This window comes from Anser brachyrhynchus (assembly GCF_964034855.1).
Source record: "Anser brachyrhynchus genome assembly, chromosome: 2".
NCBI lineage: Eukaryota > Metazoa > Chordata > Aves > Anseriformes > Anatidae > Anser > Anser brachyrhynchus.
In genome coordinates, this window is record NC_137695.1 from 21,579,567 (window position 1) to 21,592,108 (window position 12,542).

Genomic DNA, 12,542 nt, shown 5'->3' on the forward strand with positions numbered 1-12,542 from the left:
TGTAGGAAGATAAAACAAATGCCTTTTCCACAGCACAGAGCATATGGCTTCATGAACTACAGATCTGTACAAAGAGAAATTTTCCATTGATTCTAGATTTTATTGAACAATAAAACTGTTCTTCAAGCTTTCATAGGCCATCTTTTCTATTTTTGGTGATTTTAAGAATAGCCCCATTGCAATCTTATCACTGAGTAAACAAACATCTTGGTAAGTTTGGCTGCCAAAATAACACTAAAAAAAGCAGACCCATATTTTCCCCAGAATAATCTTGCTTAAAAGAGAGAAAAAAAAGATATTTTGGTATGGACTTAATGAAACATTTTATTTGCACATAGCAATAAACTTTGGTTTCATGGACCTCTAGAGATACTTAAGGTAAAACAAACACACACACACACCAAAATCCATGCAATTCATTGTGGACTTCCTATGTTTTTCTACTGATGCTACTTCGCTTTGCCTAATTACGTGGAAGAACTGGAATGCAATGTCCCACCTGCCTGGGACAGGTGTCTTAAGCATTAAACTATTTTCTATGACAGAGAACTTCTATATTTTTAATAACATTGAAACAGTATCAGGACGAGAGATGGAGTGATGCACTGGGCTCCACAACCCTAGCGCCATTCTTCAGCCATTTAGGTGACTTTCAGGTTACTTGAGTATCTCAGACCCATAGCTCCCACTCTCTTTACAGAATAGTAAGTAACTGCAAGAGGTGTAGAGGAACAGAGACTGCAAAACAAAACAAAAATAACCAATACAGATTTGCACCCCTTTACACATGACTACAATGCAATGGATTAAAGAAAACAGTCTATTAAAAGCTTATAGTTGGAAACTTTCTTTTGCTTGTCAACTTTTTTAAACAATCAGTCAATCCGCAACATAATTACTGTAATGCCCTGTTGTTTACTGCTTTGGAGAAACTAAGCTCTTTTCAGTTTCCGTGCTTGGTCTGTGAAAGTTTGTGCGACTTGCACACACAAATGAGTTCAATGTGCAGACAGCTGCATTTAAATTATTTTCCTCAACAACTTCTTCTACGTTTCCTGCATCTCAAAAACATAGCTGTTTGGCATTACAAAACAAGGGAAAAAAAATCCAAAGTAACTAAATTAATTCCTTGAAATGTGTTGGAGAACCCAGAATGCCATAAAAGGCGCTTTCATACTTCAAAGAACAATTTCAATAATCAAAACAAAACATTTGCAACTGCAAGTTGTATGCAAAGAATGTGCCACTTTTTAACATGCGAAATTTGTTTTGCCTTCCTATAGCAAAGTTCATAAACGATTCCTTTGGTCTCATTATTTTTCCCCATAGCTCCTCAGGTCGTGCCGTGGTCACGAGTTGTGTGGGGGTGGAAGAATCCATCCACGCCGCTTACAACACAGCGCTTGAGCCTCAGGCTGCAAAACTGCAACTTTTATGTCAGATACCAATGCCATGCAACAATGCGGAGTTATTTGCGGTTTACTTCTCATCTCCTCTTACATCACCAACTAATTTAAAGTGTCATTTTACACTAATACTGGAGTAAAAACAGTGTCAGATCTTAGTGCAGGCGTGCTGCGGGATTTTGTTAAGCTAGCTCTTATGATGGACGTAACATTACATCACAATGGCATGTTTTGAACTGGACAAAAGAAATGGCTTGGCAACACTCCCACAAATATACAACTAAGGTCAGCTCTGCAACCCACTTGTAGTCCATCTAAAGTGCAAAGTCTGAGAAGAATTCTCAATTATCTGGAAGTGCAGCCCAAAGTCTGGGTAGCCTCATAACAGCCAGTATTTTGGTATTTTCAGCATCAATAAACGTGACAAGGAAAGGAAATTCAGTTTTAGCTACCAAGTAGTATCTTGCTACTTGCAGGACTTGCAGAGCAATGTCACTTTAGAAAGCAAACTGGCAAGCACTGAAGTCCAACCACAGAAAGCAGAGCACTGGCAGAATTTCAAAGCTGCCCGGTAAATCCTGAGAAACACCCAGCGTTACAAGAAACCGTAAGAAGAAAATCCACGCGTTATCTTACCGCTTCGTATTCCTCGCTGCCAAAAAGGTACATCGCTACCCCTTCCCGGCCGCCCCGACCGCCTACGGCACCGGCTCCGGCTGCATCTCCCAACTTCTCCGCCTCAGCCAGGCGGGCTCTGCCCCTCTCTGCCCCTGCCTGTGCCGCCGCGCAGCTGCAGCTCCTCGCTGCGAGCGGCCGGGGAGGCGCTGCCCGGAGCCCCGCGGCGCTGGGGGCCGGGATCGGGATCAGGACCGGGGCCGGGATCGGAATCGGGGCGGCCCCCCGGGCTCCCTTCGCCCGTCAGGCGCCGACTGGCTCCGCGGCCGCGGCCTGCGGCGGAGCAGAGCCCCCCGGGCCCCGCTGTGGTGAAGGCAGAGCCCTCGGGGAGATGGCGGGGCCGCCGCGGCAGGGGGAGAGAGGCGAAGTGAAGCAAAGCGAAGTGAAGCGAAGTGAAGCGAATCGCCCTGCGGGTCTGGATTCCCGAGCTCACCTAAAGGTTGCTCTGAGTCCTCTGAAGGCTCTGCAGAAAGCCTGGGAGGTATCTGTCCCGCTGTCTCTCTCGTAAAGAAGAAAAAAAAATCACTCCAGGATTGTTTTCCGTTGCTATGTTTCACTCACTTCATCGCTTCCTTCTGCTGATTAATCCCAGATTGCTCTGCTAGAGAAGCGTGGTGCAACTTAATCTCTGTAGCATGATGGCACTCAGGTACCAGACAACCTGTGCCCAGCACCCTCCTGGTACAGGACGTGGCTCCAGCGAGTCCTGCTGCCCGTGGCAGGGACACCTGAGGCCACACCTGGCCCCTGCCCCAGCTCCAGCCCAGCTAGGGAGGAATGCCCAAGGAATGGCAGGCAAGAAAGGGGAGAAGCGGCCAAAGAGCAGGGTAAAACACTAGAGACTAAAAGTCCTCGGAGACTGATTCACTGCCAGCATTCCAAATCTCATACTAAAACAGCACTTTAAAAACGTATCTCATTAAAACTGGTTTAGGAATACAAAATAAGTCAGGTATAGGGAGTTGCCCGCTGTTAGAGGCTGACCTCCACAGCTGGGGAAGAGGCCACCAGTTGGCATCCAGTAACAGCTTTAAAGCAGCACTAGGAAACCCATCTCCTCCCTGCTCAGCCCTCTGATATGAGCTCTTCCATAGAGCTCGTATTGCTGCTGGCACTATATCCCGTACTCAGGACTACACATAAGCTCTAGGAAAAATTAGTAGTGTTGTGAGCATGTAATACCTGAAGAAAATAAATGTGTGTATACTTGCCCATATATATATATATATATATGTATCTATAATCACAAGCGTAACACAGTGATACCATGATAAGACACCATGTACACACATAGCACTGAAAAACAGTTTGTGCTGCTTAACTTCCCTGTCTTGCGCATAGAAAAGAGGACCAGATCTCTCACCTAAGAAAAACACCAAATGATGCAGTTCAAATATGGTGTAGACATCTTCCTCGTTCCTCCTCCCCCAGACCCCTGCTTATTTTAGATAGATCTTGACTATCTCAGTTTCTTTGCATGAGTTACAATACTCTTCTCTCAATCTGCCTTCGCTGTCAAAACAGACCTTTGGGCCTCTGTTGACTGTATGTGATGTGATTCATAAATCATGATTTAAGTTAGTGTATATATTCAAACACAGAGTTAAAACCAAGATAGGTACTCTTGGAAAGAGCATATTGGAGATCAGAAGATATTAATTTTGTTTCCTTTCACTATCTTCCAGCCATATGTTTACAAAACAGCAGTAGTTTAATCTGTCAGCCAGACTGGTCACTTCACATTATATCAATTGCAAAGTATGCTTCAAACAAGGAATATCATAATATGGTGTTGCCACAAATAAACCAAACATGCATCATTCCTGCATCAAGGTAAATAACAGATATAAAACACTGTTAACAGAATGCAATTATCACTCATCCAAGACAGGTGCCACTACTGATGCTGAAAGAACATGGTTACATACGCTTATTAATTTGAACATAATTGTCTGAGCTTTACTGCACAGCTTCTTAATGTGAAACCACACCTGTCAATACTAGGCAAAACTAGTGTCATCACCCATTACTTTACTTGTCTTATACAGCTCTTATAAGCAATTGAAAAAAAAAAAAAAAGAAACGAAGGAAAAAAACAGCGGAACTGTCACAACTGTTCCTACTATCAAGAATAAGGAAAGCATATTGCTCTCCATGTATTAAAAATTGTGGTGATCTTTTTCTGAACAGTTTCATCAGCTGCTGTACTTTGGGCATGAATATGAAATCAGGGGGCGGGGGGGGATTACAGTTCACATACACTCAGCAGAGACTAAGGGCTTTATTCAGACTGTCACCATAAGTGACTTACATGTCACAAGCAATTCTCACTACCAACAGTACAAGCAGCCAGAGTCTGGCAGCTTGGACGGTAAATAAGCTGAATTGCTCATTGCTCTCTTGAATTGAAACATCATGACAGGTACCCAAGTCTATCTTAGGGCTCCAGAAAGCAAGTCTGTATATAGTTTTTATGGTTCAAGAGTTAAAGTCTGCAAAAATGTCACCACTGTTGAGGATGTTTAAACTTATAACAACATGTGAATGGCTTGCGCTCCACTCCTAGTCCATGGCTAAGTGACAGCAGTGTATTTTCTCTGTGCACCCCTTCTCCAGTGGCTCAGTGTGGCATGGGACTGACCAGGACTTGGAGGACAGCATCTCTCCAGTATTGATCCTTGCCACAAGGCAGTACAGATGAAAAATATCAGCATCAGTGTAGAAAGAGTAAGCACAGAAGTGGAAATGGCAGAGAGAAGAGTGGGTTGGAAATGGGAATCAGGCAGTGATGGGACAGCAGCAGTTGTGGGAATGGGAAAAGGGAAAGTAAAAAAAAAAAAAAGTGCAGAACTAGGAAAGTAAGCAGCATGACCTACAGGAAGGAGACACTAAAAGCTAGGCCAGCAGACACATGAAGATTGAGTGATACAAGTGTTCAAGGTAGGGCATGGAACACAATAGGATTTGGAAAGACCTGCACAGGGACAGTCAGCTACCTGACTAGCCTAAAGCTAGGCTAAGGTAACCAGGGAAGAGGGGAATACCATGGAGAAGCTCAGAAAGATGCTGACCCAGAACTGGGATGCCCGAGCAGAACTGCCTGATCAAGCAATTAGCGACTACCTAAAATCCTCTAGGATGGAGACTTCAGCAAGAAAGCAAGTTTAGGATAGCAACGGAGCTGGGATAAACACAGAGTGCCAAAAGTACAGCAACAGCTCTGCAAAGAAAGAATGTGGAAACAAAGCTAAGGACTCTGCCACAGTGTGGAATTGCTCCTCTCTTCCACTGGTACCCTCCAGCACAACACATGCTTTTAAGTATGTGTGACAAGGAGTTACACAGGAAAACAAACACAGCTTGATCCAGACTGCACCTTAAGATCCAGCCTTCAGACTAAAGAAAAACAAGCTACCTGGAGGTTTGGCCATAAAAGTCAAGACTATAGTCTGAAATGATGAGTAAATCACAAGAATAAAAGAAATTCTCTCTTAAGTGTTCTAATGTATACAATCACTTGTAGAGTAGTCCTTACTCATCCATGGAATCAAGGACAGCAGTAGCAATATGAAACATCTGTTAACAAAGGCAGGCAATCTAAACTGTAGGTGTGTCAATGAATGTGGACTCTTTGCTCTTGTTGTTTCTGTAAGTTTTGTTCCTTTCGTACAAATCTATTCATGTGTATAATCCCTAATGGGAAGGAGTAAAAAACGACAGAGACAGACTCTTTTCAGTGATTCCCAGTGACAGGACAAGAAGCAATGGATGCAGATTAAAATACAAGAAATTCAGTTGCAACACTGGGGGAAAAAATATATATTTTTTTTTCCTCTTACTGTAAGCGTGACTGAGCACTAGAACAGGTTGTCCGGAGAGTTTGTGGACTCTTCATCTTTGGAAATACTCAGAAGTTGCCTGGACCTGGTCTTGGGCAACCAGCCCTAGCTGACCTTGATCCAAGTAGGCAAATGGACTAGCTTATCTCCAGAGGTGCCTTCCTACCTCAAGAAATCTGTGAAACCATAAAAAAACTTATATATATATATACGTAAAGTCTAGTACATGCTGATATGTTATTGATTCCACCCCTTGATTTTAATTTTCAAAGATTAAACATAATGACTTTTCAAATTGTCTAGGACAGCATTGAACTCCAGTATTTAAACTCTGACCCATGTCTTTTAAGCATAGCTATGAATCGTCTCCACTATAAATAACCTTGTATATCATACTACTTCAACATAGTGCCTTTGGGAAAACAAACAGAAAAAACTGCTGACACGGTTGTCAAGGTTAATAGACTAAACAGACGCTCCTTGATAAACACAAATCTTTCAACTTGCATCCAGCAGTAACAACTATTTTTTCCTTCAAGAACTCTAATGGAAAGCAATTGACTCCCTCTTACCTAATTCAGATTCACATTCAAATCCCAGTGAAGAGCATCAATAGCTTGTAACTTTCTTTTGCACAGCTAGCAACAAGAATTTTCTTGTAAACACAAGGAGTGCTTTGTGCTTAAGGGAACGCTGGCAATGCTCCTATTTTCATTTTTCATTTACCTGTGGCAGAAAACTCCAGAAAACTCATTCCTTTTCACATACAAGACCGAAGAGCAAGAGCTATTTCTCTTCAATTACCTGCCTTCCAGACTATCCTCTCCCGCATCAACACTACATAGCTGTTTAACAGTGTTACTTAAATTGGAAAATGATAATTAGCAAGTAATTTTTCAGTTTTTCCTATGAAATTTAGCAATTTAGCTGTCCCATTCATTTTCTCCTATGGTGCTCAGGATAACTGCAGGCACTGCACTTACATTGGCATAAACTGTGCCCAGCTGCACCTCCAGAAGTGTTATTGATCCATGAAAGAGCTACCAAAGGAAACTGAAGCCTGTGTTTTCCTGTTCCTTAGGAATGTTTTGAAGAATTGGTCTTCTTCAGTTCTTATAGCCAAAGTTACTCCTTGAATGAACTACACAAGTAATCAATCAGTGTCCCAGTAGTTAAAGCAACAAGGAAATGAGACTGCCTTCTAAGAAGTATCTGAGTACTTTATGGAAATCGGACTCTCTCATCGGTCAGAGCACCATGCTGCTGCACAAAGGCTCATATCCTTTCACTATCAGTACGTAATTCAGCTCCTGCTAAATGTTCCTATCCGTAAATTATGATGGGAGGGGGGGACAAGTCGACACAGACCTCTTCTTCCAGTTCTCTTGGATAACACCTTCCTTTCTTTTTAAAGCAGCTCCCAAAAACACATAGTTTGAATCAATTAAAAGTTTCACTGGATATTGTTTTTTCTTAGATTTTCATTTCAGAAGCGTTGGGCAACATCCCAGAACACGGTGCAGACTCCAAACCACAGAGGTGCTCAGCATTCAAATCCAGAAGACTTTGTATTTCTTTTCAGTGTATTGTATTACATATACATAAATTTAAAGTTCATCTCCTTACATAAAAGACCATACACTACATTGGATATTTGTAATGTTCTACATATGGTGTACATCTGAAAAAGGGTTGATAAGTAACATTTTATTTGATGAGATACTATTTCATTTAGGTATATTACTAAACAATGTCAACTAAATGAAGATGCAATAATTAAAGACCTCCTTAAGATTAATGTCACATCTTAGATCCCCATAACAACCTTACAATTAATGAATAATAAAGTTTGAAAGTATGCCCATGGAACTATTGGAAAGCTATTTCAATTTTATTTTTAAACACTGAAGCTGCTTATCATTTGCAGATTGTTATTGGTTATTATGGTTACCATTCTCTAACACAATCCAATCTGCCTGCAGTTTTCTATTTCAGGATACAGCAGTGATAACATTAACAGCAGACTAGACTTCTCATCTTGCAAATATACATACATTAGGGGCACATGCTATCTTCTCCTGCATTAGAAGATAACATGAGCATGTTCTCAAAGTGTCACAGAAATAACAAGCTACAAGTGGCTGTCATTCTTGCAGTCAAATACTAAAACATTTAACCTAACTCACAAGGACTCATGAACATAGTAAAGTTTTGGTACCATTTTAGTTGTATAATAGGTCCTCTGCATTCCTCTGATATTGGAGAGGTGCTATAAAGTTGAAAGATCAGTCCACAGGTGATTGTTCCCATCTATGGGCAATATTTATTTGTATGGTTTTGTCTGTTTATTTGTTTTAATATAGTGCAGTCATGGGGAATATCATATTCTTTCAGTCTTGAAGCAGTGAAGCATAGAGAATGGGGATACAAACTTAAGGAGCAAGTCAAGTGGTCAACATGCCCTCACTGGTCTAAGACACGTGCAGAAGTGGCCTGCAATTCAAAGTGTAGCCAAACATTTCTGAAACAGCTGTAACCTTTCTCAGAGCTTTATGAGGCTGGGGAAAAATTAATTGCAAGAAGAGAAATGCATATGCTTTGGAGCACAAGAACAGCAATAATAGAACCAATCTTTGAAGTAAAATATATAAAATCTATACAACTTGGAAAAAATAGCCTGTGATGGCTAACGTTCCTTAGAAAATACAGATTTCCACTGAAAATTTAGCATTTTAACTCTTTAAAGTCACCAGTACATGCTGCTTATCTGCTACATCAAATGCTACATTAAATTAAAACTGGGATGTATTCCCAGTGAGAGGCCTTCAACTCTCATATGCGGAACATGTCTACTCGTGGGTGGGCACTATATTTCACGTGCCTCAGGCAACTTGATGATCGCCAAACACTTATCTCCCAGAGCAAGTGACTGAGGAACAACTGTGGGAATCCCTTTGGCTTGTAGCCTTCTACAGAAGCCACCATGAACTGCCATGGATACTAACTACCTCTGTCCACATCTCCACATCCTGAAAATTATGCTAAAGTTAGAGGTTGTCCTCTGGGTCCTCAGGACATTCATTTATCAAGTGATATTTCACAGTGGAATGGTCCAAGTGCTGGGTCCTTTAAAACTGTTTTGTTTTTTAAAATGAGGCATTAATTCATATACCAAACCCAATCATACCTTAAAGTCATATTTATAAAAGTCCATGTAAAACTTGAGCTATTGATAACTCTGCATTCTGTTCTTATTTCAGAAGCGAAAGCATATCTGATTAGCAGAGCTATAACAGCAGGCCACAGAAGGCTTTTGGCACACTTTGCTTTTGTTTATTCATTTTTGGCACAAGCCATCATTCCATATTTCCATCAATTTAAGTTATTGATTCTCACCAAATGTTGTGGTTACTTTGGTCTAATCGTGCCTTCAAATCTCAGTTCCCATTCCTAATTTTTACTATATTTGTAATATTTCTGATGCCTGCATTTTTGGCAACCCTAGAAGTACTATTAATTATGTTTAATTTTTGTGAGAACCGGTTTGTACAATTTAATGAGTTCCAGTGAAATGAGTTCTGGTGCAGTGCAAAAGCTGGAAAAACTCTGCTCGGCAGAAAGGACTATGTATCACTTGAGACCCACTTCAGAGCTCAGAATAGGAATTAAGTGGAATTTAGGCAGCATATGTGCTGTTGTAATGACCTCTCGCACCTCTGAGTATGAATGTCACCCTGGCACTGCAGAAACATACTTCAGTTTAATGAGCAGGGAGCCAGAAGCATAACCCTGGCTAATAGGAACAGTAACTGTAACTCTCAGTGTGTTGCGGTGAAAGCAGAGTCAGAAGAAGCAGTCTGCTAACTAAGTGAAGCGAGAAGTTAGGAAGGTAACGGAGATAATTTGAATAGTTAAGTTATACCATGCACAGATTTAATGCAATATGTGAGAAAGGCATTTTCAGAACTCCCCTGCTGAAATGCAGCCGTAATATACTTGCAGTCCTGCTGCCCTGTCCACCCTAATTAACAGAAATCTTGTTGGCAGGGAGTAAGAGTGTTAGATCCTGAATATAAGGGACAGGGTTCCAGAGTCTTTTCTCTTCTACACTGAAAATATATATATTGTTTCCAAGTCAGTTATATTCTTTTAGATCAGCATAAATTTGTGATTCTTAAATTACATTTTTCTGTTTGGTACTTTTTTTTTTTTTTAATTCCCTGTTGCTACAATTCACAGTCAACATTGATTAAATAAGTGCTCCGAACAGCCTGGTTCTTCAGTGTTGTCATTACTGAGAATTCAAAATGTGTACCTCAAAGTATATTTCTCTGCTGGGTTTGCCTTCTTAACCTGAGACTGCAAGGTCATGATCCTCTGAGAGAGGCTTCAGCACTTTCTGCACCTCAGCTGGACTTTTAAAGGTGAACCTTCTGGTGTTTCAGCAGACCTTTTCCAGGTTCAGATACGTGACACTAAGGTGAGTTGGGTGACGACTTCTGCAGTCACCAAGAAATTCCTACTGAGTACAAAAAGTTTACTAAACCATTGATTTACTACAATGACAACAAAAAGTGAATATCATAAGGATTCTGATCAAATCCATAATTGTTCAGCTTAATATGGTAGTGACCTATAAAAACATATTATTTTAATCCCAAACTACATTAATTTCTCCTCTCCTATCATCACAAAACTGAACCTAAGGAGTTTATCATGTTGGGCATGAGATGACCTGAATAATGGATTTACACTAAGCCAGCATCAATGCAGAGTTGCTTTTAAAACGTAAGAAAAGGATTCTCTCAAGCAGTCTAGTTCAGAAACCTGAAGCTTCTCTGCCTAAAACAAAAGATTTCTGCAGTTATGCTGCTAGTTACGTGAAGTCTATACAAATTATAACAAAGCCGAGATTCATGTGAAAGCACAGCAATAGAAGCTGATCACATTTTCTTAACAGAAAATATCCAGCCAGAAAATATGAAAGCCAGAAATATCACAATGTTCTGGGAACTCACCAATTTACTTGAAATCTGGCAGAAAGTTCTCAAAGTGCTTAGCTTGAAATTGACTTTTATAGCATTCCACTGTAGCATGAGCTCCTGAAACTGTTACCTGATTAAGCACTTTGGTAACTCATTCCTTGTACACAGTGATCCTGCTTCCAAGATGAACTGGAAATATTGCTGAAAAGCAATACTTAGACTTCAAATGTTACTTTTTTTCAATACCTTATATTACAATCCATTAGTTTCTAGAGAGCAAATACTGAAGAGATTACTCTTTCAAATACATTTTTTTCCATTGTTACATTATTAGAAAAGGAAAAAAAAAGAAAGATATGCCTATTTTATTATCATATAATAATAAAGTGTATGTGGATATGACAAAGAGAAACCACCAGAACCTTTCAAATGAAAAATAGTCACTGAGTGGCGCTTAAGGAAGCAAAATCATAGTCTCTTCATAAGAGAACAAAGCCTATGCATGTCTGGGTCTCACAAATTTGCAAAGAAAAGCTTTGACCAAGTACAAATTTAATTGCACAGAAACGATGATACTTTACTGAGGACTTTGTCAGACTGAGAAGATGCTGAGTGAAAACTATCACAATGGGAGCAAGTCTTACCAATGACACCCCTGGATCAGAACAAGCCCATTCAAAAGGAAATTTAACTTTTACCCAGAATTGCTAGTAGATCTTAAAAATGATTTTCTGATACTAATAGTCTACAAATATAATTTACTGTCAAGTTAATAATTTTTAAGTGATGAGTATTCTAACTTGTCAATCTGTCAGCATCTTTTCAGCAGCCTCAAAAGATTCAGGGAATAAAATATATATATCCATTAAAAGACTGCAAAATGCAATGTATCATTAATGACGAGCTGCAGAAAAACAAGTTGTTTTGTGAACAGCAGAAGTAATGAAGCCTGGTTTCCCACTCACACCTCCACAATACCTTTAGCTTGCTCTCATTTCCCTACACACCACATGCTCTGCACACTCAGTTCCCCTCCCCTCACCAAACTTCCCTTCTCTTTCCGTGAGTTGCTGGTTGAACAAGAGGCAGCATTTGGTTCAACTACTCTGGAGTTAAATTTGTGCTAATCAGCTGGCGGGATGCTATCTTTTAGATGTCAGAAGACCCCAGAGAGTGACTTGACTTAAACACTGGCATGCAGAGCAAATGGCTTTAGCAGCTCCAGCCAGGCCCCCAAGAAGGTCTCAGTAACTCCGAGACTTCTGTAAGACTGTTTTAAATTGGCCATTGGACTGAAGTTACAGAGAAGCAAAACTAACAGATGGAAAGTGGGATTGCATAAATCTTGTCTTAGGGAACCAACCTAAAATTCAGAGCTGTTACACAAAGACTGTCCATACGCTTTAATACTCAAAAGCTTGTTTAAATGTAAAATGCTGCATGAGCAGCAATGTAAACAATATACTTTTTGAACTATCTTTTTCTCAGAACAACGGTTACTGTTATTAAGCAGTTGCAAGCACAATGTAAGCACCAGGTCTTCATGCAGTGCACGTGCAGAAACAGTGGAGCATAAAAATATAAGTACAGCATTTCTCTACATAACAATGGATAGTAGGGATCAGTAATAAAAAGAC

The 12,542-nt window shown here is 40.3% G+C and overlaps 1 protein-coding gene across 17 annotated transcripts in view; it reads right to left on the reverse strand.

Annotated features, from left to right (window-relative positions):
- Positions 1-12,542, reverse strand: part of CACNB2 (calcium voltage-gated channel auxiliary subunit beta 2) — a 243,706-nt gene that overhangs the window by 101,978 nt on the left and 129,186 nt on the right. Inside the window, exon 1 of one of the 17 annotated variants that reach the window (XM_080578280.1) lies at positions 2,515-7,123. The exons of 15 other annotated variants lie outside the window; for them this stretch is intronic. Coding sequence is in view for 1 of the 2 variants with exons in the window: in XM_080578275.1 (XP_080434401.1) it covers positions 2,043-2,075 (33 nt within the window). In the remaining variant the exon portion in view is untranslated. Of the gene's footprint in view, positions 1-2,042; positions 2,494-2,514; positions 7,124-12,542 lie in introns of those variants that run through there. One more of the 17 variants, XM_080578275.1, reaches the window with a different exon arrangement.